We start from the raw sequence: 25,979 nt of genomic DNA, 5'->3' as shown, positions 1-25,979 counted from the left end.
CACTGCTGGCGTCAACGTCAACGTTGGAAGCTCAAATTCGACGCCGTCTTTTTGGTGGAGCCCTAGCCTTAGTCATGGCTGCCAGTTCCCACCTGATGTCATGTGGGAGTTCTGACTGCTTCAGGTTGCACCGAATAACTGCTAGCTGGCATAATGTCTTGAGACTTGGACTCAAGTCTAAGATGTACATGTCATGGGGTTTGGAGGACCCTCCAAAGAGGATGACACGATCTCCCACCATGCAACAGCACATCCAAGACATCCTTGAGGGGCCTTTTCCCTTGGGCTCGACCTTCTTCCAGCAGAAGGTTTCTGGATTGAATTTCCACAGATCATTTAAGGACCTTTTCCCGTTGAAGCCACCAAATATGTACAGCTCTCCATTGTGGGCAAAGGCTGAATGAAACGAGCGTCCTTCTGGAAGGAGTTGTGTAGAAGGTGTGCTCAGCCAGCAGTTGATCTCTGTGTCAAACACTGTCGCTCTGCCCCCAAATACGAACATCTTTGTCCCGATGATGGTGGCAGATTGACCGGATGAAACAGGTGGTGGTGTGCCTCTGGTGTTAATTAAAGACCACATCATCGTGGTGGTGTCCATCTTGTAGATGCCATTGCATGCTTTGTGTCCTCCATGGATATACATGACCTTCCCCAAGGCACAGGCTGAGTGATGCCACCTCCCGTCTGGAACTGTACCAGAAACCCTGGGCTTGAACCATGTGCGGTTGTCGATATCAAATGCATAAAGCACGTTGCAGCGCCGGAAATCATGAAGCAGTCCTCCCCAGATGTAGCTGATATCTTCTATCAACACAGCTGTGTGGCCCCTGCGCCAGGGGGGAACCTCAAGGTGACGTTCTCCTGTTCCAGTTGTCACTGGCGTCAACTTCATCCATCGTAAAGACACTGTGTTGAAGACGTGCACATCAATCGGATCGCTGCCATTCATGCTGACCTCCACTCCAAACGAGTACAGCTTGTTGTCCACGACAACAGCAGCAAGACGATAGCATCTATTCAGTGTTTCTTTGACATTAACGGTCCAGTGAAACATTTCACACTCCTGCAGCACTGTGGATGACAGTGGATGAATTCAGTTGAAATAATGCCGTTCTACTTATTCAGTCTTGTTCTGTAAAAGAGCTGCTAGTTTCACTTATGACTTTCACTTGGAGTTTCACATAGTGATCACTTATATGTGTAGAACAACACAAACCCCATGGCAAGTTTAGCCAATCAGTGCAGCTGATGCCTATTGTTCTCCCAGATATGGTAATTGCTCTCCTATATATGGTAACTTTAGAGTTACCTGTATTATGATGTCTTATTTCTTTTCTCAAGATTTACTTGGGGGCTTTTATGCCTTCCTTTGACAGAACAGTAGACCGACAGGAAATAGGAAGAGAGATGGGGAGTGACATGCAGCAAAGGCCGTGGGGATAGGGGTGGGCGATACTGGATAAAAGCATTATCACGATATGCTTCATGCAGTATCACGATACACGATATTATCACGATACTGTTTTATGCGGGTTTTTAGGTTTATTATGATTATTAGACCCTCACATATATTCTATAGATAATCTATTCATTTGTATGCTGCAGATAGAAAGATAGATAGACTAATCTATGATTTTTTTAATGATAACATTCAGATTTTTGATTAAACAATTATCATTTTTTACCTCAAAATATTTACTAGTTGGTGTGATGATGGTTCAGGTCATTCAAATGGGTCCCAGAAATGTTTTATGGGTTCCCTTAAAATGTTATCAGAGTGTTGTGAGCTTGTAGATCGGCTATATTCAAAACAATTTGGCGGGACCTCTCTGGGGGTCTCGACCCACAGGTTGACAACAACCCATGCCTTACCATTGAAACTTGAGGGAAAACAAATTACCTTATGACCAACCAAAGTCAGGAGGATTGTTATGATACAAGCTTTATTTTTAGAGAATTACTCACTCATTATCATCCTAGCTTTTCGCTTTTCTACTAACAATAATGGCATGGTTTTTATGACTAAGCCAATTATGTAATAGATAAAATAGACACAAAATAGACGCGACGATTTCACCGCGATTCGCGACGACACACGCATGCATCAATGGTGAAAACATAAGCACTTTACAAATAGCAGCAAATAGCTACTTGTTTATAGTTAATAAAAACAGATGCATGGATTTACAAGGTGATCTAAATCATCTCATCAATACTGCCAGAACACACAGCTATGGATGAGACTCCAGCACAGTTCAGCTTTGCAAGCAGTGAGATGGCTGATAGCGATAGCAGGACGGATAAGTAGTTTGCGTCCTGTTAGTTTAATGCATCCATTATAAAAAATATGCTTCAAAGAATGCAGGCCAAGCTGCATCACTGCTTTACTAAAGTCCCGTGAAAGTGAAACTAAATCGTGGACCACTGTGCCGTGCTCCTGCACACAATCACAACTCAGTCAGTGCTGTAGACACTCTGTAGCCTGTCTGCGTGCTGCACGGGGGAGGGGCCGTGAAAGCAGGGGACAGATCCTCAAACTATATGACACGTTGAGCCGCGACACGTTATAGCTTGTAGATCTGTTCTTTTTGGCGAATTACACCACAGTACTATAGAAGTATAAATTAAGCAATAGAGCTGCGACTCATGGAACGTGCACTCGCTGTATCCAGAGCCTTTTCTAAATGACTGTTTGTATCACGAGAGAAACGATATTCTGAAATGGCCTATCGTGGCAAAGCTGTATCGCCGAGACGATAATTATCGCCATATCGCCCACCCCTACGTGGGGATCGGAAGTCGATCCCGCAATGCGCTACATTAGAGCCTAGGTCCCGGGGAAAGGAGATCAAGCAGTGGAAAAAAGTTAAAATAATAATAATATATCTATGTATTTACACGTGGTGAGATTAAATACTAGAAATGCACGAGGTGGCCTACTTGCGCGCAAGCAGAGCACGCCATGAGGTGCGCTCACCACTGGCATCACCTGGCTGTTGATGATGCCAGAGATGCTGGTCCCGTATTGGGCTACTATACGGTCTTAAACAAGAGAGGACACCGACATACATACATACATACATAAATACCCAGTGCAAGTAATAACTAGAACTGCACTCTGTCGAACTGCACTCTGTCGCGGTGCCAACTTGCGCCTTGTGCACAAGTAGGCCATGCCTACTGCAGAGCCACTGGCGATGCCAGTGAAATCACCACTGGCATCACGAGAAATGCTGGTCACTCATGGGCTGTTAATGATGATGTTGCCAGAAATGCTGGTCCATTATTGGGCTACAGGGTTAAACAAAGGACACAACATACATACCCAACCGATCGCAGTACTTGCGTGCTCTGCTGGTGCAAGTAACTATAAAGATGAAGTGGGGTTGCTGTGACGTTTCATCTTATTCTTACCATTTGAATTATCCCCATTTGGGATAATTAATTCACTAATAAATTAATAATATATTATTAGTGAATTAATATGGAGAGCTCTGTGTCAGTCCTTGTCCCTTTTATGCCCAAATAAGGAGATCCCTGATGTCATCAATATTAAGTCCATATCTTGGAAAGCCCATATGGACCAAAACTGTAATGCTAATGCTAACACCAAACGCTACACAAGGTTGCACACACTTTGCGAGCTGCAGGCACACTTGAAGCAGACAAAAAAAAATGTATTTTGACAATTTAAAAGTTGAAAAAAGTGAAAAGAAAGCACTTTAATCTAATGGAGAAAATGACTAGAATCAATGCTCTCTGGATGAACAGGAAGTAGTGGTAGAGTGAGAGAGAGAGAGAGAGAGACAGAGAGCTGCTGAAGCCAGAATTGGATGCTGAGGTTGAACGATCACAGCCCTGTGTGCCAAAGGTCAGGGCCATAGAGACTCATATCACGATTATTGTGAACAAAGAAATCACGATTTACGATATTATCGCGATAATCGAAATCCATTATCCTGCAGGCGGAACATTTGCCAAAAATAGCAGATCTACAAGCTCATCGGCTATTTTTTGGCAAAGACATTTGATAGAAAAAAAAGACTGTATCAAGTACATATATTATAAGTACCAATTATAGAGGGTTTAAGTGGTACCGGATATGCAGAATTGATCCCAGTGCATGACGGAGGAAGATATCACGATAAATTAAAACCCCACAATACAATTACCGCGAGTGTTTTCTATTACGATAAATGATAATATCCCTTATTGTCCCATCCCTAGTCCTGACCTCTCGTCCCACCATCATTCATTGCTCTGGTGGATGGCTTTAGAGGAGGTGAGGTGACCCATCCCAGTACTAGGAGCTCCATCCTGGCAAACTGAGCTCATAGGGAGAGTGAAACTATTAGTTATTTCCCTATCAATTAGTTCAGTTTCACCCCCCAAAATACTTTTTTCCCCCGGGTATTATTATTTTCTATTATTTCTTCTCTTGCTGTTGGTTAGTCATGGCTGCCAGTTCCCACCTGATGTCATGTGGGAGTTCTGACTGCTCCAGGTTGTGCTGAATAACCGCTAGCTTGCTTAACGTCTTCAGGCTAGGACTCAGGTCTAAGATGTACAGGTCACGATCATAGAGGATGATACGATCTCCCACCATGCAACAGCACATCCAAGACATCCCTGAGCGTGGGCCTGTTCCCTTGGGCTCAACCTTCCTCCAGCAGAAGGTTTCTGGATTGAATTTCCACAGATCATTTAAGGTCTGGTTCCCGTTGAAGCCACCAAATATGTACAGCTCTCCATTGTAGGCAAAGGATGAATGACCCCAGCGCCTTGCTGGAAGACGCTCTGTAGAAGGTGTGCTCAGCCAGCAGTTGCTCTCTGTGTCAAACACTCTGATGTTGCAGTACTGATTATTCCACTGCTTCGTTCGGCCCCCAGATACAAACATCTTTGTCCCGATGATGGTGGCAGAGTGATCTGATGAAACAGGTGGTGGTGTGCCTCTGGCGTTAATTAAAGACCACACCATCGTGGTGGTGTCCAACTTGTAGATGCCATTGCATGCTTCATATCCTCCATGGATATACATGACCTTCCCAAAGACACAGGCTGAATGGTAACTCCTCTCCTCTGGAACTGTACCAGAAACCATGGGTTTGAACCATGTGCAGGTGTCGATATCAAATGCATAAAGCACGTTGCAGCACTTCAATAGGTAAACATGCAGCATTCCTCCCCAGATGTAGCTAATCTCTTCTATCAACACAGCTGTGTGGCCCCTGCGCCAGGGGGGAACCTCAAGGTGACGTTCTCCTGTTCCAGTTGTCACTGGCGTCAACTTCATCCATCGTAAAGACACCGTGTTGAAGACGTGCACATCAATCGGATCGCTGCCATCCATCTTGCTCTCCACTCCAAACGAGTACAGCTTGTTGTCCACGACAACAGCAGCATGACGATAGCATCTATTCAGTGTTTCTTTGACACTAGCGGTCCAGTGAAACATTTCACACTCCTGCAGCACTGTGGATGACAGTGGATGAATTCAGTTGAAATAATGCAGTTCTACTTATTCAGGCTTGTTCTGTAAAAGAATGCTGCTAGTTTCACTTATGACTTTCACTTGGAATTTCACATAGCGATCACTTATATGTGTAGAACGACACAAACCCCATGGCAAGTTTAGCCAATTAGTGCAGCTGATGCCTATTGTTCTCCCAGATATGGTAATTGCTCTCCTATATATGGTAACTTTAGAGTTACCTGTATTATGATGTCTTATTTTCAAGATTTACTTGGGAAAAAAATCAAAAGATCAAACAGACGCCTCCCGTGATTAAAACAGTCCATCTCTGGTCAGAGGAGTCTGACTTTATGTTACAGGACTGTTTTGAATCGATGGACTGGCCAATATTTAAGGAGGCTGCAGGAGGCAACATTGATGAATATGCTGACACTGTGCTATCTGTGATTAAGAAATGCATTGATGATGTAGTCCCAACAAAAACCACTAAAGTCTACCCAAACGAAAAGCCTTGGGTAAATGGTACAGTGCACTTGGCCATTAAAGAGAGAGGCGTGGCTTTCAGATCTGGGGATGAAGGAGAAATTAAGCGTACACATTATTCTCTTCGCAAAACACTGAGATCTGCTAAAAGGCATTATGCCAAAGAGGTGGAGTCGAACTTCACTGAATCAAACAACAGCAGAGACTTGTGGCAAGGACTGAAAATTCTCACTGACTTTAATCCCCCTCCCCCCAAGTGGACAGTTCCTCCTCACTCCCTGAAGAGCTGAATAGATTCTACTTCCGCTTTGAGGCACAGAGACAGGCAGCTATCACCCCCACCCCCCCACCTACCCCCTGCACTCTCCAGGACCCCAACATTGGAGAGGCCCTTCACACCTCTGTGTTAGAATGTGACACTGGGGAGAGCATCACCACAATGTCCCTAGCAGAAGCAGATGTTTGTCTCTCCTTCCGCCGTATTAACTCACGGAAAGCTGCTGGCCCAGATCAGATACCTGGCCGTGTCCTGAAAGCATGTGCGTCGCAACTGGCTGGTGTGTTCACGGATATCTTCAATCAGTCCCTTCATGAGAGAAAAGTCCCATCCTGCTTTAAATCGGCAATAATAGTGCCGATTCCCAAGAAAGGCAAGGTGACTGGGCTGAATGACTGGAGGCCGGTTGCACTCACGCCAATAGTGAGCAAATGCTTTGAAAAACATGTCAGGAAGATGATCTATGACAAATTGCCACCCAAACTAGACCCACTGCAATTTGCCTATCGTCAAAACAGATCCACAGACGATGCCATTGCCACATCTCTACACACGACCCTCTCACACCTTGAGGAGAAAAAATAATATGTGAGAATGCTGTTTATTGACTACAGCTCAGCATTCAATACCATAATTCCCCTCACACCAAGTTGAAGAGTCTGGGTCTAAATTCAAGCCTTTGCGGCTGGATCCCCAACTTTCTGACACAAAGACGTCAAGTGGTGAAGATGGGAAAAATTACCTCAACCCCTCTGACTCTCAGCACAGGTGCCCCCCAGGGATGCGTTTTGAGCCCCCTCCTCTACTCCCTGTACACCCACGACTGCGTGGCCCTGTTCAGCTCCAACCAAGTGATCAAGTTCGCGGACGACACCACAGTCATAGGCCTGATCACCAATGATGATGAAACAGCCTATACAGGAGAGAAGTGGAGAATCTGGAAGCATGGTGTCAAGAGAACAACCTATCTCTCAATGTGGACAAAACAAAAGAGATTATCTTTGACTACAGGAGGCCTCCTAAAGTCCACTCACCCCTCCAGATCGGGGGTGCTGCAGTGGAGAGAGTCAAAGAGTTCAAATTCCTGGGGGTACACATCACTGAGGATCTGACCTGGGCAGTGCAGACAGAAAAGGTGGTCAAGAAAGCCCAACAGCGCCTCTACTTCCTCAGGAAACTGAAGAAAGCTGGGATGGGTCCCAAAGTCCTACAGGCTTTCAGGGGCACCACGGAGAGCATCCTGACTGGCTGCTTCACTGCCTGGTATGGCAGCTGCACTGACCTCAATCGCAAGGCCCTGCAGAGGGTTGTGCGGACAGCCGAACGCATCAGTGGATGCGATCTCCCCCCAATCCAAGCCTTGTACGACGAGCGCTGTGTCAACAAAGCCTGTGGAATCATGAAAGATTCTCACCATCCCAACCACAGTCTGTTCAAGATGCTGCCTCATGAAAAACGTCTACGCAGTCTCAGAAGCATCAGACTGCTACCAGCAACAGACTGCAAAAGAGCTTCTTTCCACGAACAGTCAGGCACATGAACTGTCAAAAACGAGAAAGATCCAGGGAAAAAGGAATCGCTAGCACCCCCCAACCTTGAACTTGGGGGCTTTTATGGCTTCCTCTGACAGGACAGTAGACTGACAGGAAATAGGGAGAGAGATGGGGAGTGACATGCAGCAAAGGCCGTGGGGATCGGTAGTCGATCCCGCAATGCGTTACATTAGAGCCTAGGTCCCGGGGAAAGGAGATCAAGCAGGGGAAAAAGTTAAAATAATAATAATATATCTATGTATTTACACATGGTGAGATTAAATACTAGAAATGTACGAGGTGGCGCAAGCAGAGCACGCCATGAGGTGCGCTCACCACTGGCATCACCGCTTCCAAAAAATATATTATAAAGATATATTATGATATATGCCAATGACATCGCTATGAATACTGGTCCCTCAATGGCTGTTGATGATGACGTTGCCAGAGATGCTGGTCCCTTATTGCGCTACGGTCTTAAACAAGAGAAGACACCGACAGACAGACAGACACACGTGCGTACGCAACACACACACACACACACACACACACACACACACACACACACACACACACACACACACACACACACACACACACACACACACACACACACACACACACACGGGTGGGTGACGTGACGTAACGTTTTCGCTGTCCTCGGTGTCAAACATGTATAAATAAAAAATATATTTGTCAAAAACCTTCTGAATATTGTGCAGGACATTAAGCTTTATGTGAACTTACTCAAGATTAAAACATTTCATTCCTCATTTCTTCAGAATTTTCAACCAAACATGGCAAAACTCATATGGTGTGACTGTCCTGACCTTGTTTCTCAAAGTGGGAACTTGAATAAAACTAAGAAAAAGAATTGCTAATTTGTGAGCCTATATCTTTTCAAAGTCAAAGCATAATGTTTTCAGTCATTTCTGATCAAAAACATTTTGTCCCCCAAACCAAAATCATTTGGTGTGACACTAGTTTGGACAAATTAAACAGGCAATTATTTGGACACCCATTGGCTAGAGAGGTCCTTCTTCTGTAAGGCTATTCAGCACTCCCAGCACAACTGCAAGACAGGTGTCTGAGGTGAGTTATGATTTTAACATTTTCATGAAATGCCATCTTGTTGAAACTTTGACAAACTCACCACTTTGGATGTCTGTTGGTGTGACACCTTTTCATTAAAAAAAGCTTAAGTTATTTGAAGTTTTGGTCATATTTCCATGTAGATCTAGGTTGCTTTCTTATAGCTAGCATGCTGTTAGCATGCTAATGTGTACATAGTAGCCTCAAGGTAAACCTAAATGCAGAAAACGTAATATGGTGTGACACTTAATCATAATGGTGTGACATGTCTGCTTGTCACGCCATATGACTTGATTGTCACACCATATGATTTATACTGTATTTAACTACAGATATAACAATAAATAACAAAGTTCCATGTTTCTTTTGTACTTTTAAACATTTGTTTTAAACATTTTTACATAAAATGTAATTTAGCTTCATTCAGTGATACTTCAAATTCATCAGACAGAGCAGAAACCCCTTCACAGAAACCTTAACATATTGTTTCAATCTAAACAATATTTTCTCTTTGTCTTAAACTATACATTCCATTTTCTTTTGTCAGCTGGAAAATGACAAGTGCTGAGAGAACGAGAAAGTACAGGGAGAAACTAAACAATGACCCAGCAAGGAGAGAGGAGCCAAAGGGGCGAGACTGCATTTTCTACGAAGAGCAGGAGGTTGTCTGTGGCATAGCAGAACCGCAACAAGGCAGCCGGTTTGCTACCCTCACCAAATACGACTGGCTGATGTACAATACAGTCTAAATGTATAATCTAATCTGATCTAATACTTTTGTACTTTCACTCACTGGACTGGACAGTGGACAGTGTTAAGGTAGGACCCGAGACAAAACTAGCGAAAATAGCTGATCTACAAGCTCTCAACACGTTGTGCTGCGAGAGCTTGTAGATCAGCTATTTTCGGAGTTGCGCAACCCAGCACTCTTTAGCTAGTGGAGATGTGGTGTAATGTCATGATTCCTAATTACATTTGTTCAACACAAAATGCTGTGTTCAAGTTCAGGAGACTTCGGAAAAAAGCAATTTACCTGAATGCTGAGTTCTGTTTCCACTAATTGGTGTTAATAAAATGTTGCCTTGGCTCCAAGTGTGGCTATGCGCCTTATTGTCTCTTTAGGATCCTTCTGCCGTGGGCCGGCAGAAGACTTAGGTGTGCGTAGCATTCCTGTGCACATCCTCATCATCCATCTACTACTACAATTATTTCTTATCCCATGTTAAAGCCCTACAATAATATCCTGTTCAGAATTGTTTAATCAATCAGTAAAGTTCAGTACTCACTAATAGGTAGGTTAACCCTCTAAGGCCCGCATTAAGAAATACTTGAAGTAAAAAATTGAAAAAAATCAGATGGTGTTGTAGGAGTCCTATTAACACATTGGCCGCCATTTTAACATTGACTGTTTGGCTCTCCTGCCATTTTGTTTAATGAAAAAATTTATAATTTTTTTTTATATTGACATTTTTCCTAAATTCTGTATTCTTTTGACAATGTCCTACAGTACCTGAAATGAAACAAGACAACCTCTAGTCTCACCAAAAAATAAAATAAATAAATAAAAAGCTTTTTTTTCTATAGTTGCAGCCATCTCAAAATAGCCATTTTTGACCAAAATCCAGCTATAATTGAAAAAACTGGAGATATTTACCTTTTTGTGATCGATCGCTTTTCAAGTGGATAATTCAGTTGATATTTGAATTTATGGCGTCAGGCACTTATCAGATAAGTGTACTAGTGTAATAAGTGTAATTGTGTAATAGGGCAATAACTGGAATTGTGTAATAGGGCTGTAATAGGTCACCTCTTGCCCTTAGGGCGTCATACTGACTTCACAGAAATAGAAATAAGCTTTTTACCTTTTATTCAACATTCAAGTGTTTTATTTTGCACAGATCACATTTTGACACACACGCGCGCACGCGCGCACGCGCACGCACACACACACACACACACACACACACACACACACACACACACACACACACACACTTATAACTTATAACTTTATATAAGGCAAGGCCTATGTGTATAACTGTAAATATGTTCCCCATATTCAATTGTTTTTATTTATTTGTGGCACTTGCTTTGGCGATGTAAACGTAGCCTATGTTTTCTCATGCCAATAACGTTCCTTTGAATTGAATCGCTCTCATGCTCTGTTGATTGATGTGCGCAAACTGCTGGCTGCATGGCCTCAGTGGCCTGTAGAGAACTGATTGGGACAATTTGCCCTGCTTGTTGCTGATCCGTTCTGGGTCTATACCAGATGCGGAAACGTGTCTTGCATGTATCTGAGTGTTACATAACCGGATACAGTAGGCGGGCTTTAGAACAGAGCACACTCATTATAGTCTATGAGCACACTGCTGCGATGTGCGATCACGCTAGATGGTTCCAGGAGCGCTGCACGTTTAGACGTTCTCTTCTCAGGCTGCGCGCTCGTGCACGGCGCGCCTCAAATGCACATGCCTGCATGCGCGCGCGCATCGCGCGTGCACAGCAGGGAAAACCTAGCGAAGCTAAACAGTAGGCCTACTTTGGAAACAGCTGCCAAATGATGATCGTCGCGTTTGCTTTTTCTTACTCGTTGAAACGATTATCGTGCTTGTGATGCGGCTGATGCGACGAGGCGTTGTGTGCTTGTAGATCTGCTATTTTCAGTACTTTTGTTACATGGAGTTATATGGACCTTGGACGCGACCCTTTCATCAGACTGGAATATTATCCACCAAAACAACAGTACGTTTAGGATGGAAACAGAGCTGCCAAATGATGATCGTCGCGTTTACTTTTCTTACTCGTTGGAGGACACTCGTGAAACGATCATCGCGCTTGGGATGAGGCGTTGTGTGCTTGTAAATCTGCTATTTTCACTACTTTTGTTGGAGTTATATGGGCGCGACGCGTCGCTTTTCTTCAGACCAGAAAAGCCTGACCGAGGACTTCGCCGGGGGGTATTTTCTCCTCTCCTCTCCCGCGAGCAGGGCTTGAAGATCGGATTGGTAGTCGAATGGACCGGCGCTGCATCAGGTGATTCTATGTGTTTGTACTGTAGTGGGTTGTTTGGCTCAGAGGCTGAGGATCTGTTCAAATGCTTCATTATTTTATACTTTTGCTATTGAAAAATAGCAGATCTACAAGCTTGCAGCGCGACACTCGTTGCCATGCTGTGAGCTTGTATATATCTATTTTTGAAATCCCCCTATGAAGACAATTCGCCGCAGTGAATCCTTGTACCCACTGGGTACAAGGATTCACTGCGGGCCCCCCATGAATTTTCTTCATAGGGGGATTTCAAAAATAGATATATACAAGCTCACAGCATGGCACCGAGTGTCGCACTGCAAGCTTGTAGATCTGCTATTTTTCAATAGCAAAAGTATAAAATAATGAAGCCCCTTCCACCTTGGGCCCTAGTAAATCAGACTCAGTCCCACTTTTCCCTTGTGACGCTCCTGCTGATCTGATCTTCTGATCTTCGTTGTTGTGTGGCTGCCTGGGACATAATATTTTGTTGTCGAGACTTTGGGGGTTATGATGAAGCTGTGTGTTGTTGGCCAATGAGGCAGGTCATGGCTTTCCAAGTGAACATTTTACTGGATTTTGTTTGATTTGTGCAAAATGGTCTCAGATCCAGCTGCTCCGTTTGTCGCTTCTGCCAGCCCCTTCACCAGGCATGTACACATAGACATCAAAGGGGGCTTGAGCCCCTGCCCCTGAGGGCTGCATTCAATAGAATTGTCCACCAAAAGGCCCCTTTAGAAATGTCAGCCCCTGCCTCTCTAAATATTCTCTGCACATCCCTGCCCCACATCCTTCTACATGCGTGTGCCCAGTGTGTCGCTGATTGCACTCTGCGGGCTGCGCTCTGCCACGCTAAATGCATTCACTGTGGTTTATTGGGAGTTTTATTCATTTCTATTGAGATTTATACGTTATTACACTCTTGTTTTCAAACACACTTACTTTGATGAGTGATATCTTTGGTTCCTTATATGACAGAAAGCTCAAACTTTTTAACAGGCTGCAGAAGAATGTAATTAAACATTACATTATATAAAAGCAAATTCTCGGGACTATCGGGCCTGGCGGGGAGCGACATTGGAATTTTCTCGGGACTATCGGGGGAGGCGGTCAATGTGTTAAGAGGAAAATGTAATGTTTTTTTCAAAAAAATGTTTTTGTAAGATTTTATAGCCATAAATCAAAAATCATAAATCATGCTCTAATTTACATATGGGGGATATTTTTCAAAATAATAACATATGTACATGTTCTAGACATTCTAATGATCACCAAAAAGAATAGTACAGGCATTTTACTTATGTTTTTTTGAGGTATAGCTTCCATGAAAAAGTGAGATGTTGTTCGTCAAAACTCTGGAATTTCAGCGGGTGTGGCGGGTGTGAATGTCAGCCCCTGTGGGGGGTATTTATATGCAAATATTGTGGCCAATGGCATTGTAATACTAAACAATAGAATCCAATGGTGGTGTTTAGGTGGTAGGGGGAGCTAAAATAAAATGATTTAAACCTTTTTTTGGATAAAATACAAACGTTGTAATATTACAACCGTGGGCCTTAGAGGGTTAAAACACAGTTTGCTTTGACACATGAAGATATGATCATACGGTGTGACACTAAATCATTTGGTGTGACATTCCAAATAGTGAAAAATCATACCTTTATTAATGATTAAACCAAAAAAATGTTTATGGATTACATAGAGAATATTATCAGGAAGAGTCACAAATATTTGTGTAATTTTAGAGAAAGTTTTGACAGAATACATTTAAAATATGTTGTAAGATCATGAACATGGGCCTCACACAGAGTGTCGATTATGAAAAAAATATACAGATATAATTAATTTTCAAAAAACTATAGTGGATCACTGGTTAGTTATGATAAAGGACTTTGATAAAGTGAGTAACTTAAGAAAGATGTACTCCATTTTCATTTTATGAACAATTATTTTCATGTCACACCATATGACGATTTTAGGCACAAGTACAACAAACTGCTGAATAAAGTCTGATTCCAATAAAATATCTAAAAACAAAATGTATTTCCTTAAGGTTGAGAGTGAGTAGAACAAAAGTAAATAACTTTTATGCCTGCAATTTAAAGTTTTTTTAAAAACAAATTTTTTGGGGCGTCACGTCACTGACCCACACACAGTGCAAGTAATAACTAGAACTGGAGGTGCCAACTTGCGCCTTGTGCACAAGTAGGCCATGCCTACTGCATCACCACTGGTATCACGAGAAATGCTGGTCACTCATTGGCTGTTAATGATGATGTTGCCAGAAATGCTGTCAACAATTGGAATTTGCAGGTGTGGTTGCTGTGACGTTTCATCTTATTCTTACCATTTTAATTATCCCCATTTGGGATAATTAATTCACTAATGAATAATATATTATTAGTGAATTAATATGGAGAGCTCTGTGTCAGTCCTTGTCCCTTTTATGCCCATATAAGGAGATCCCTGATGTCATCAATATTAAGTCCATATCTTGGAAAGCCCATATGGACCAAAACTGTAATGCTAATGCTAACACCAAACGCTACACAAGGTTGCACACACTTTGCGAGCTGCAGGCACACTTGAAGCAGACAAATAAAATGTATTTTGACAATTTAAAAGTTGAAAAAAGTGAAAAGAAAGCACTTTAATCTAATGGAGAAAATGACTCGAATCAATGCTCTCTGGATGAACAGGAAGTAGTGGTAGAGTGAGAGAGAGAGAGAGAGACAGAGACAGAGAGCTGCTGAAGCCAGAATTGGATGCTGAGGTTGAACGATCACAGCCCTGTGTGCCCAAGGTCAGGGCCGTAGAGACTCATATCACGATTATTGTGAACAAAGAAATCACGATTTACGATATTATCGCGATAATCGAAATCCAATTATAGAGGGTTTAAGTGGTACCGGATATGCAGCTCGACGGCTAAAAGGAGAATTGATCTCTGTTTCATTGTTTGTGGGCATGTCCAAGAATAAAGGAGTTTTGGGAGGAGGTTAGAAAGGAGCTACAACGGATACTACTTATTAACATTGAGCTAGATCCAAAACTCTTCTTATTAGGCCTTTACCCGATCGGCCATATAGGATAAAAAACAACGAGATAAAATTTCTGGATCTTGGGTTCCTACAAGCCAAAAGGGTTATCGCCCTTTCATGGAAAAAGACAGGGAAACCTAGCATCGCTCAGTGGTTTAAGGAACTGTCTTTGTGCCTTCCATTAGAAAGAATCACATACACTCTCAAAAACAAACAAGAGCTGATTGAGAAAATATGGGGGAACTTTATTCAGTATATAAAGGGCAATGATCTTTCTCACTTAATGGAGGAATCGGAAGTGGGGTAATTGCACTCTCTGCAGACACTTGTTTGGCCTTGTGGCATAGGACTCTGTGGGTGTTAATGGTATATGTGCTCATTTTAGTAATTATGTAATACCTTTATATCGTGTTAGTGTCAAGTATTATTTTTTTTTGTTTTTGTTTTTCAAGTTATTTTATTGCAGTTTGTATTTTAATTTTCATTGTCATGAATTTGTATTTGTTATGCGAGTCTTTAAAAAAGAAAGAAAAAGAAAATAAACATATTGTTTAAAAAAAAAAGGAGAATTGATCCCAGTGCATGACGGAGGACGATTTCACGGTAAATTGAAACTCCACGATACGATTACCACAAGTGTTTTCTATTAAGATAAACGATAATATCGCTTATCGTCCCATCCCTAGTCCTGACCTCTCGTCCCACCATCATTCATTGCTCTGGTGGATGGCTTTGGAGGAGGCTAGGTGACCCATCCCACTACTAGGAGCTCCATCCTGGCAAACTGAGCTCATAGAGAGAGTGAAACTATTAGTTATTTCCCTATCAATTAGTTCCGTTTCATTCAAATTAAAGGAGTAGTTGACCCCCCAAAATACTTTTAGAGAGTTATTTTTTCCCGGGTATTATTCATTTCTATTATTTTTTCTCTTGTTGTTGGTTAGTCATGGCTGCCAGTTCCCACCTGACGTTGTGTTGGAGTTCTGACTGCTCCAGGTTGTGCTGAATAACCGCTAGCTTGCTTAACGTCTTCAGGCTAGGACTCAAGTCTAAGATGTACAGGTCACGATCATAGAGGATGATACGATCTCCCACCATGCAACAGCACATCCAAGACATCCCTGAGCATGGGCCTGTTCCCTTGGGATCAACCTTCTTCCAGCAGGAGTTTTCTGGATTGAATTTCCACAGATCATTTAAGGACTTGTTCCCGTTGGAGCCACCAAATATGTACAGCTCTCCATTGTAGGTAAAGGATAAATGACCCCAGCGTTCTGGAAGACGCTCTGTAGAAGGTGTTCTCAGCCAACAGTTGCTCTCTGTGTCAAACACTCTGATGTCGCAGTACTGATCCCACTGGTTCGTTCGGCCCCCAAATACAAACATCTTTGTCCCGATGATGGTGGCAGAGTGATATGATGAAACAGGTGGTGGTGTGCCTCTGGCGTTAATTAAAGACCACACCATTGTGGAGGTGTCCAACTTGTAGATGTCATTGCATGCTGGATGTCCTCCATGGATATACAAAACTGTGGGAGGAGTAGCGCGGCAAAAAAAGGTTTACTAAAGCCGGCATCATAGTCGCCTGGGCGGTGGAAGGCTTTACACCGCGGTGTAGTCTTTTCAAGTCTTTTTGAGTCATGAAACTACAACGTTACATCATGCCTCGCGGTGGAGAGCTTTACACCGCAAGTCCCAACACATCTCTCTGTTTCTACTATCAGACAGACAGGCTCTACACCTCGTTCACTGATTGGTCGATCTAGACCAGTCAGTCACGGTGTACAGGACTCCACCGTGAGTGACTATGATGTCCTGCACTTATTTTCTGACTTGAGGTGGAAAGCTTTCCACCTCAAATTTGCGGTGGATAGCTCTCCACCGTACACTCTGATACGGGCTTTAGGAGATGATGGAAGATGGAATAAAGTCGCACAAGCACTATAGTCTGGTGACCCTGCAAGGGCAGCCACACTAATAAGCTCTCAGCCATGTACCGAGACAGCAACACAAAACCTAATAAAGGCTTAGCAAAGGGACACTCACGTCACGTGCAATCTACCACCGCCCACAGAAAATGTGCTTTTTAAAGCTGGATTCTGTACGTTTCGTGTCCTGCCCGGGGGAGTCGAACCCAGGTCTCCCCCATGTGGGAGCAGTGGTGGAAAAAGTACTCACATGTTTTACTTAGTAAGTAAGTAGCAATGCTGCAATGTAGAGTCCGGAATTCAAAATGTACTCGGGTAAATGTATGAAAGTGTTGGCATCAAAATGTACTTGAAGTACCACAAGTAAAAGTACTACAATATTTGGTACAAATACCTCAAAGTTGCACAGTACTTAAGTAAATGTACTTATTGCTTTACGCCACTGTGTGGGAAACCAAATACCTACCACTATGGAGGGCATCCCACCTTGGTCACCATGAAGACACTGCACTTGTGAACTTCAGACGGCACTACTTGTCAACCAGCACAGTAGGTCGTCATACCTGACACCAGGGTCTTCAATACATGTCTCCAAATGGAAGAGTTAGGAAGACATAGGGCCCTATTTTTGTTGATACTAAACCCTAAACTTCTTTGCCTTTTTTTACTATTTTGAAAAAAAAAAAAAAAAAAAAAAAACATTTTAAATAGTTCAAATAGCTAATCTACAAGCTCACAACATGTCAATGTACAGTAGATCGTCTATTTTTTATTTTCTTTTCTTCAAAATAGTAAAAATAAAAAGGCAAAGAAGTTTAGGGGTTTAGGGTTTAGCATGGACGAAAATAGGGCCCATAATGTAGGCACGTTGATGGAAAAGGTATACTGCATATTGGTGGAAAAGGCACTGACTGGTATTTTACTTAAAGGAGCTATAGTCAACTTTTTCTTGAAAAACGGATGCTAAAATAAAAATAATGTTTCGAAAATATTTTATAAAAAAATAAGCTTCATATATGTGTTTCAATTAAAAAATGACCACAAAAAGCGGAAAAATAAAGATAAAATAATCATTTTGGCCCTTTGTTTACATTTTTCGGACCCTGTAAATGTAAACAAAGGACCAAAATGATTATGTTATCATTATTTTTCCGCTTTTTGTGGTCATTTTTTTATTGAAACACATATATGAAGCTTATTTTTTTATAAAATATTTTCGAAACATTATTTTTATTTTAGCATCCGTTTTTCAAGAAAAAGTTGACTATAGCTCCTTTAAGTAAAAGTATCAATATTGCAATGTAGAAATACTAATAAGTAAAAGTAAAAATCACACCCAATGTGAAGTGAGCGGTGGTCGTGCTTGCATAACGTCTTCAGACTAGGATATAAGTCTAGGGTGTACAGGCTACAGACACACATACACATTGCTATGGCAAAACATGAGGAGAAATGGCTACAGACACACACACAGCCACTCTATGGAGCGGTTTACCACCGCTCATAAAAAAGTAGTAGAAGTTTAGTGATAAGGGGTAAGGCATGGACGAATATACAGCTCCTAGTGTCATATCACCTACACCTGTCATATCATCTACAAGCTCACAACGCGTCGCGCTGCGACGCGTTGTGAGCTTGGAGATCTGCTATTTTCAGCACGAAACACCAGAGAGCAACCAAACATAAAATTACTCTCTTCTCCACCAGTCCCTCCCTAACGTTTTAGTCTAGTTTTTATTTTGTTGACGAAATTGTCAATATATTTAGTCTTAGTTTTAGTCATAACAGCTTAGTTTTTATTTAGTTTTTATTTAGTTTTCGTCAGTGAAAAAAACGCAGTCGACAAACATTTTTCGTCATAGTTTTAGTCAACAAAATCAACACTGCGTCTGTCCCCATGTCTCAGAATAGCTGGCATGATGGTGATGTGTCATAGCGGTGTGGAATCACAGGCCATTAGATCTGTACACAGCAGAGAGCAGACAAGCTGCTTTAAAGGAGTAGAGTAGTTCACCCCCAAAATGACTATTTTTCTATTGATTAGTCACGCCATGGAGACTAGAGTTCAATAAAATATATATATATATTTTTTCGTCCCATTCCTAAGATAAATATGTGATAACAATAAATTTACCTCCATTCGTTCCGGATGTGCACCCGTTTCGAAACGGGTCCCCATCCGGAATCAATGGGGGTAAATTTACTCAAATCAAACCTTTGTCTTAGGAATGTGACAAAAAACAAAAAATATTATTGAACTCTAGTCTCCATGGCGTGACTAATCAATAGAAAAATAGTCATTTTGGGGGTAAACTACTCCTTTAAGTTGATCTCTCTCCATGTGCTGTGACACTATGACCTCATATCGTCACTGTAGGGTGGAAACCTTTTAGTCCAAAATGGTTACTCTCAGCAAATGAAAAAAAAAGAAGAAAAAAAAAAAAAAAAGGTTTTATGGATCCATAGTTATGTAGACACCAGGACCAGGGGCCCTACCCCTTATCCCTAAACTCTTTTGCCATCTATTTTACTATTTTGAAAAACATTTTTAAAGAGGCAGTGCCATAGTTTTGTACTTTTTCTCATGTGTTTAGGAGGTTGACAGTACTTCATTAGACCCCCTGGTGTGGTTGTTATGAGCAATTATCTATTCCCTTTGCATTTGTTTTTTTTTTCCTGGAGGCTGCCACCTTGTGGGTCAAAAGTGCCGGTCCAAAAACACAGATACAACCCCTCCCCTTTTACCATTCACCCAACACTGTGGGTGTGGCTAACTTCAGCTGGGTCACCACCCACCATGACAACCAGGCATACTTAATGAACTGGTGGGTGTGGCCACATAAGAACCTACTTTTTTGGAAAAAATCTTCCTCCTAGTATAATCATAATACCTGATAATCATGTTTTAGAGGGGGAAAATCATGGCACCCCATCTTTAAATATTTCAAATATGCATCGATGTAGATTGTATTTTAAAATGTTTTTCAAAAAAGTAAAAATCACACCAGTGTGAACAGAGTGGCGGTGTCCATTAATTTCAAGGCTGTGTGTGTGTGTGTGTGTGTGTGTGTGTGTGTGTGTGTGTGTGTGTGTGTGTGTGTGTGTGTGCGCGCATTTAAAGGCTGCTCAACAGTACCTGGTCAGTCAACGCTATTGCAGGCCAGACTCAGGCTACATACAGACAGACACACACGGACGCATACACACACAGCCACGCTATGGAGATGGTGTGACCACCGCTCCAAAAAAAAGTAAAAGAAGTTTAGAGATGCGGGGTAAGGTCTCTTAGGGTCTCTTAGTTTGTCCACTACTGTTCTTAGTTCTTAGTCACGGCTGCCAGTTCCCACCTGACGTCATGTGGGAGTCCCGACTGCTCCAGACCGTACTGAATAACTGCTAGCTTGCATAATGACTTCAGACTAGGGCTCAAGTCTAAGATGTACAGGTCACTGGGTGTGGGGTTTCCTCCAAAGAGGATGATACGATCTCCCACCATGCAACAGCACATCCCATACATCCCATCAGGGCCTTTTCCCTTGGGCTCAACCTTCTTCCAGGAGAAGGTAACTGGATTTAATTTCCACAGATCATTGAAGGTCTTGCTCTGGTCCCTACCACCAAATACGTACAGCTCTCCATTGTAGGCGAAGGCCGAATGACCCCAGCGTCGTTCTGGAAGAAAGAGTGCAGAAGGTGTGCTCAGCCAGCAGTTGGTCTCTGTGTCAAACACTCTGATGTTGTGGCTCCCAGACCTCCCAATTACAAACATCTTTGTCCCGATGATGGTGGCAGAGTGACATATTGAAACAGGCGGTGGTGTGCCTCTGGTGTTAATTAAAGACCAGACCATTATTGTGGTGTCCAGCTTGTAGAAGTCATTAGTGTGGCATCCAGACATCAGGTTGTATCCTCCATGGACATACATGAGCTTCCCAGAGAGACAGGCTGAGTGACCCCACCTCCCCTCTGGAACAGTCCCTGACACCTTGAGCTTCAACCACCTGTGGGTGCTGACATCAAATGCATAAAGCATGTTGCAGTGTGATATAATACCGATACTTCTAGAGCCACCCCAGATGTAAACGATATCTTGTATCAGTACAGCTGTGTGGCCCTGGCGCCTGGAGGGAACCTCCTCTCTTCCAGTCATCTCTGGAGGCAACTTCCTCCAGCGCAATGACACTATATTGAAGATGTGGACTTCAATCTGATCACTGTCATTCATGTTAATGTACCTTTCAAAGTAGTAAATCTTGAGTTCCACAGGAACAGCAGCATTAAAGCATTCTGTTGGTCCCTGCTTCAGACATACGGTCCACCTCAACATTTCTCAAACAGACGATGGTGACTAAAAGCAGCGTCTTCAGGTGTTGTTGAATACAGCTATATTTTGTGTTCTGCCATTTATATTGATACAGTGGCCTCTAATTACTGATGTCATGCTGATGTCACAACATCTAAAAATCTATGCCATATATTACGATAGGTCTATACAAACATGGGGTCGGCTCATTGATCCGCCGGTCTGTTGTTCCGAGTAGGATGACCGTCCGCAGGTTAGCTACTCACCAGCGTCGGCAGGTTAGTTACTCAGCAGCGTTAGTTTTACTGAGGTTAGGGTTAGTGTTCGTCTGCACACCAGCCCGTCGGCATATTGACGCGGACCCAAAAACATCTAGGGGTCCGCTCATTGTTCCGTCAGGTCCGTTGTTCCGAGTAGCGTCGGCAGGTTAGTTACTCACCAGCATCGGCAGGTTAGCGAATAACCCACGTCACGGCTACTGAGGTTAGGGTTAGGTTTAGGCATAGTTTTACTGAGGTTTAGTTCGTCGGCCCTATTTTCATCCATGCCTTACCCATTTCCCTAAACACTTTTGCCATTTTTTACTATTTTGAAAAACACTTTTTAAACATTTCAAATAGCTGATCTACAAGCTCACAATGTTTCAAAGTAGATCGGCTATTTGTTGTATTATAAAATCTTTTTTTTTTCTTTTCTTCTAAATAGTTAACAAAACTAAAGGCAAAGAAGTTTAGGGATAAGAGGTAAGGCACGGACGTATACATATAGGCCTATAGCTCCTAGTGTCATATCACAGCATGCACACATGCTTACAATATAATATCAATATATTGCCCAGTCCTATGCCAGTGTGTTCGGTCAATGTGTCAGCTCGGTTCCAAAGCTGGCCATCCAGCTTCATAAATTATTCTTTGCCACTTGGGACACACACACACACACACACACACACACACACACACACACACACACACACACACACACACACACACACACACACACACACACACACACACACACACACACACACACACACACACACACACAGAAGGGACCCGAGGAGGGATGTGATTGGGAGCCAGCTGGTCCCTAGCCACCGTCTCCTCCCCTCCCCCACCCCACCTCTCTGCTGCTGATGCTGCTGTGAGCCCCGTGTCCTCCACTAGACCTCCACGGTCCACACCCAAGCATCTGAGCCCATTACACATGCACACACAGCCAATTAATCACACTGCTCCTCTCCTCTCCTCCCTTCACCCCCCACTACTTTCCCCTCTCCTCTCTACTTCTCCAACACGCCCCTCTCATCTCTTCATCCCCCTCTCTCTCTCTCTTCGGTTCATCCTCCTCCTCCCCAATACATCACTCCCCTCCCCTCCCCTCCCCTCCCCTCCGGGCGCAGTCCAGCTGACTACCCCTCCATCCCCGTCTGTCTGCCTTTCCTTCCACGTGTTCCTTTGTAGCAGGCAGCAGCAGCACTCAACAATATTATATTGCACCTCCTCTAGTCTGGGCTGGCCATGGGTTTGTATTTGCACTTCAATAAATAAATACAACGCAAAACATGGCGCAACATTTTGTGTAGCCTAACTTCTGTAAGAGTAGGGCATGTTTATTAGGAGTAAGATAAAGAAAATAAAAGATAATTTATCTTTTATTTTTTTTATTTTTATTTTTTATTTTTTTTTAAATAAAAATGCGAAACATAAAAAAGAAAAACAATGCAAGCAAACACACAGCAGCCCTCAGTCAAGCTTGTTCCCAATAGCAAATAATAGACAATCATCTCATTTTCACTTTCATTTTTCCAGGAATTGGCATTGCATGGTTCAGACAGCCATCTGACACATACATTGATTGTGTTTGTCATCATCAGGGCATGTGGAAATTAAACAAACAACATGTGGATTAAAAAAAAGTCTTGTTTAAAATCAACAAGCTTACCTTTGTCTCCTTTCTCCTTCTCCATGGCAGCAGGTAGATATAAATCCTGGGCGTGTTGTGTGTTAAACAACCTCTGTGTTATCCTGTGTTATCCTGGGACAGGCAGCTGATGATGACAATAGAGAGCAGCCTAGTGGTTCTCTGTGCGCTCCTCACACGCTGTAGACTACACACCCCATAGCCCGGAAGGTGCCTAGCAACCAATTAGCCAATCACAGCGTTACCGCGCGACGGTCCCCGCTATGGGATGTTGTAGAGCAGCGTTTCTCAAACTTTCAAATTTCAAGGTCTTCCCCTTAAAGGAGTGGTTCACCCCCAAAAAAGACTTTTTTTCTATTGATTAGTCATGCCATGGAGACTAGAGTTCAATAATATTTTTAGTTTTTTGTTGCATTCCTAAGACAAAAATGTGATAACAATAAATTTACCCCCATTCGTTTCGGATGGGGACCCATTTCGAAACGGGTCCCCATCCGGAATCAATGGGGGTAAATTTACTCGAATCAAATTTTTGTCTTAGGAATGTGACAAAAAACTAAAAATATTATTGAACTCTAGTCTCCATGGCATGACTAATCAATAGAAAAAAAGTCATTTTGGGGGTGAACTACTTCTTTAACTCTGTCAGGGTCCATTTGGTTCCATTTGTACACTGTCAGAGTTACAGACTTGTACGTGTCAATTCAGACCCCCATAGGAACCCACAGAGTCCCTGGAATCCACAAGTTTAAGACTACCACAACAACTGACATATGTTGGGAGTTAATTTAGCCTCCCACGGATGTAAACACTTTGTCTACTCCAGCCTACTGTACTGGTATTTAAATTGGAGCTAAAACATTGTCACATCACAAGTTTACACCGTGAGAGAATGACACAACTATTTAGACAATGCAACTTGAGGTGTCCTCTCAACCAAAACAATTTAAACAACATCAACATGGAACATTCTACTGTAAAAGCCACAATTCTACCCATAGTTACAGGCTGTAGTTAGGGTTAGGTTGTACTTGATAATATGCACTAATTTGACTCAGAATGTAGGCACAAGCCCGGATCAGAGTCTACGGTGGAAAGCTTTCCACCTCAAGTCAGAAAATAAGTGCAGGCCATCATAGTCACGGCCCACGGTGAAGTCCTTTTACCCCGTCTAGACCGGTTCAGGTTGACCAATCAGTGAACGGGGTGTAGAGCCTGCCTGTCTGATAGTAAAAACTCAGACCTTATCGCCAGGATCAACTAAGCTTATAGCTTATCATCACATCCAATCTTAAGATACTCAGCTAGTGGGGAATGCTCTCTTCCCTGGTGAGAATTGCCCCTTTATATAGGGCTTGTTTGTGTATTGTATGACATCACGCCACATCATCAGCTGTGGACTCTGTGATGTCATCGTATCTCCATATATGGCCATCTCCGTATATGGAGATATAAGTCGTCCATGCCCAAGTATGGGCTGGTGAGGTCAGACTTTGTGTGATGCGTAGGTTATCTCCATATATGGAGATTCAACATTCCAGGTGTAACTATGGCTGCCCGTATGACGTGAGAGGTGGAGGTTGTGGATTGGCAGGCAAGGAGTGTGTGTGCAAAGTTTGGCATGTCTTGGGGCAACGGTGGCGGAGATATGAGTTGGGGGAAAGTGTGACATGACGGACAGACTGACAGACAGCCGGTGGAGGTTTTGGTAGTAAATGCGACCTACGGTCGCAATTAGGACGTTAAGACTCTGCACAGGTGACCCTTAAGTGCTGTTCGGGTCATTTTGACCCGTTTTACATTTTCATTTGGAAAAAAAAGGTAGAAGTTAAAAATGTTTCCGCCTGAAACTCACTGGCCTTAAAGATTCTTCTGAGATGAACATGTAAAAAAAATATTTTTGCACTACACCCATGCTACACCCCCCTCATATTTTTTGAACCTTAAGTGCTGTTCGGGTCATTTTGACCCGGAAGCACAGAAATACACAGTATTATGCCAAAACACAGACACACAGTCACCCCCACTTCTAACACCCCCCTTCCGAAGCCCCATTCCAAACCCTCCCCCCCTTCCTATAAGCATGAGCAATATTGCCCAGTATTAAATGAAGTAGTTTTTTTTACATGGATTTCAGCTAAATCAGTAAAAACGCCTAGCTCTTTCAGTGTTTAATGTGATATAGCAAAGCAGAAATGCAAACATTTACCAAATATATCATATGAATTGTTTGGTATTGAGTCAAAGTCAATGTATCATGATGATTTGTTAAGTTAAAATTTATATTAGTGTTGTTTTTTTTAAACCAAATATCCACCGGGTCAAAATGACCCGAACAGAAGGAAGGTGTAGTGAATCTGAACAGAACTTAAGGGTTAAGTGAAATCATTTTCACATCACATAACAATCCTATTGTTACAAGTTGTGGCCATTACAATCTATGGTTGTGGCTAACTGGTTCTCAAACGTTTTCATGACAAGGAGGACCCCCTAATATGTATTTGGCCACAGACCCCCATCAGGCCTATGTTGAATAAAATAGTTTTTTTTTTTTTTTTTTTTACATTTTTGTCAATGTTTTTGAAAAGCAGATCTACAAGTGTTGTGGATGTGACGTGTTGTGAGCTGGTAGATACACTGGTTAAAATGATTACAATGCTATATTCTATATTAACTACTTTTGTTGGGTCCTTCCTATAGGGACCTTCCTACAGTATAGGAAGACGCTATAGGAAGACTAGGCCTATAACCGAAACTACACCAACATTTGCTGTCAAAATCACCACTGCTGCAGGGTAACAGAGCTGCCCTGGCAGCCTATCTGTTGTTCATGTTACAACATGATTAATGAAAATTATTATAGGTGATTCACATCCTATTACTAAGCTCTGATCAGT

The 25,979-nt window shown here is 42.6% G+C and overlaps 1 protein-coding gene across 1 annotated transcript; it reads right to left on the bottom strand.

Moving 5' to 3' along the window:
• Positions 1–31: 31 nt before the first annotated feature.
• Positions 32–6,551, bottom strand: LOC308297814 (kelch domain-containing protein 3-like; the record flags this gene model as incomplete). The annotated part of the gene is made up of 4 exons (XM_080741381.1): positions 32–92; positions 4,473–5,475; positions 6,314–6,360; positions 6,451–6,551. 4 exons carry the CDS (start codon positions 6,549–6,551, stop codon positions 32–34), a joined length of 1,212 nt encoding a protein of 403 aa, XP_080597507.1.
• Positions 6,552–25,979: the final 19,428 nt, after the last annotated feature.

The sequence above is a fragment of the Nannobrachium achirus genome, assembly GCF_963921795.1.
Source record: "Nannobrachium achirus genome assembly, chromosome: 14".
Lineage (NCBI taxonomy): Eukaryota > Metazoa > Chordata > Actinopteri > Myctophiformes > Myctophidae > Nannobrachium > Nannobrachium achirus.
The sequence above is the reverse complement of the archived record's forward strand: the minus strand, read 5'-3'. Positions and strand labels throughout refer to the sequence as shown.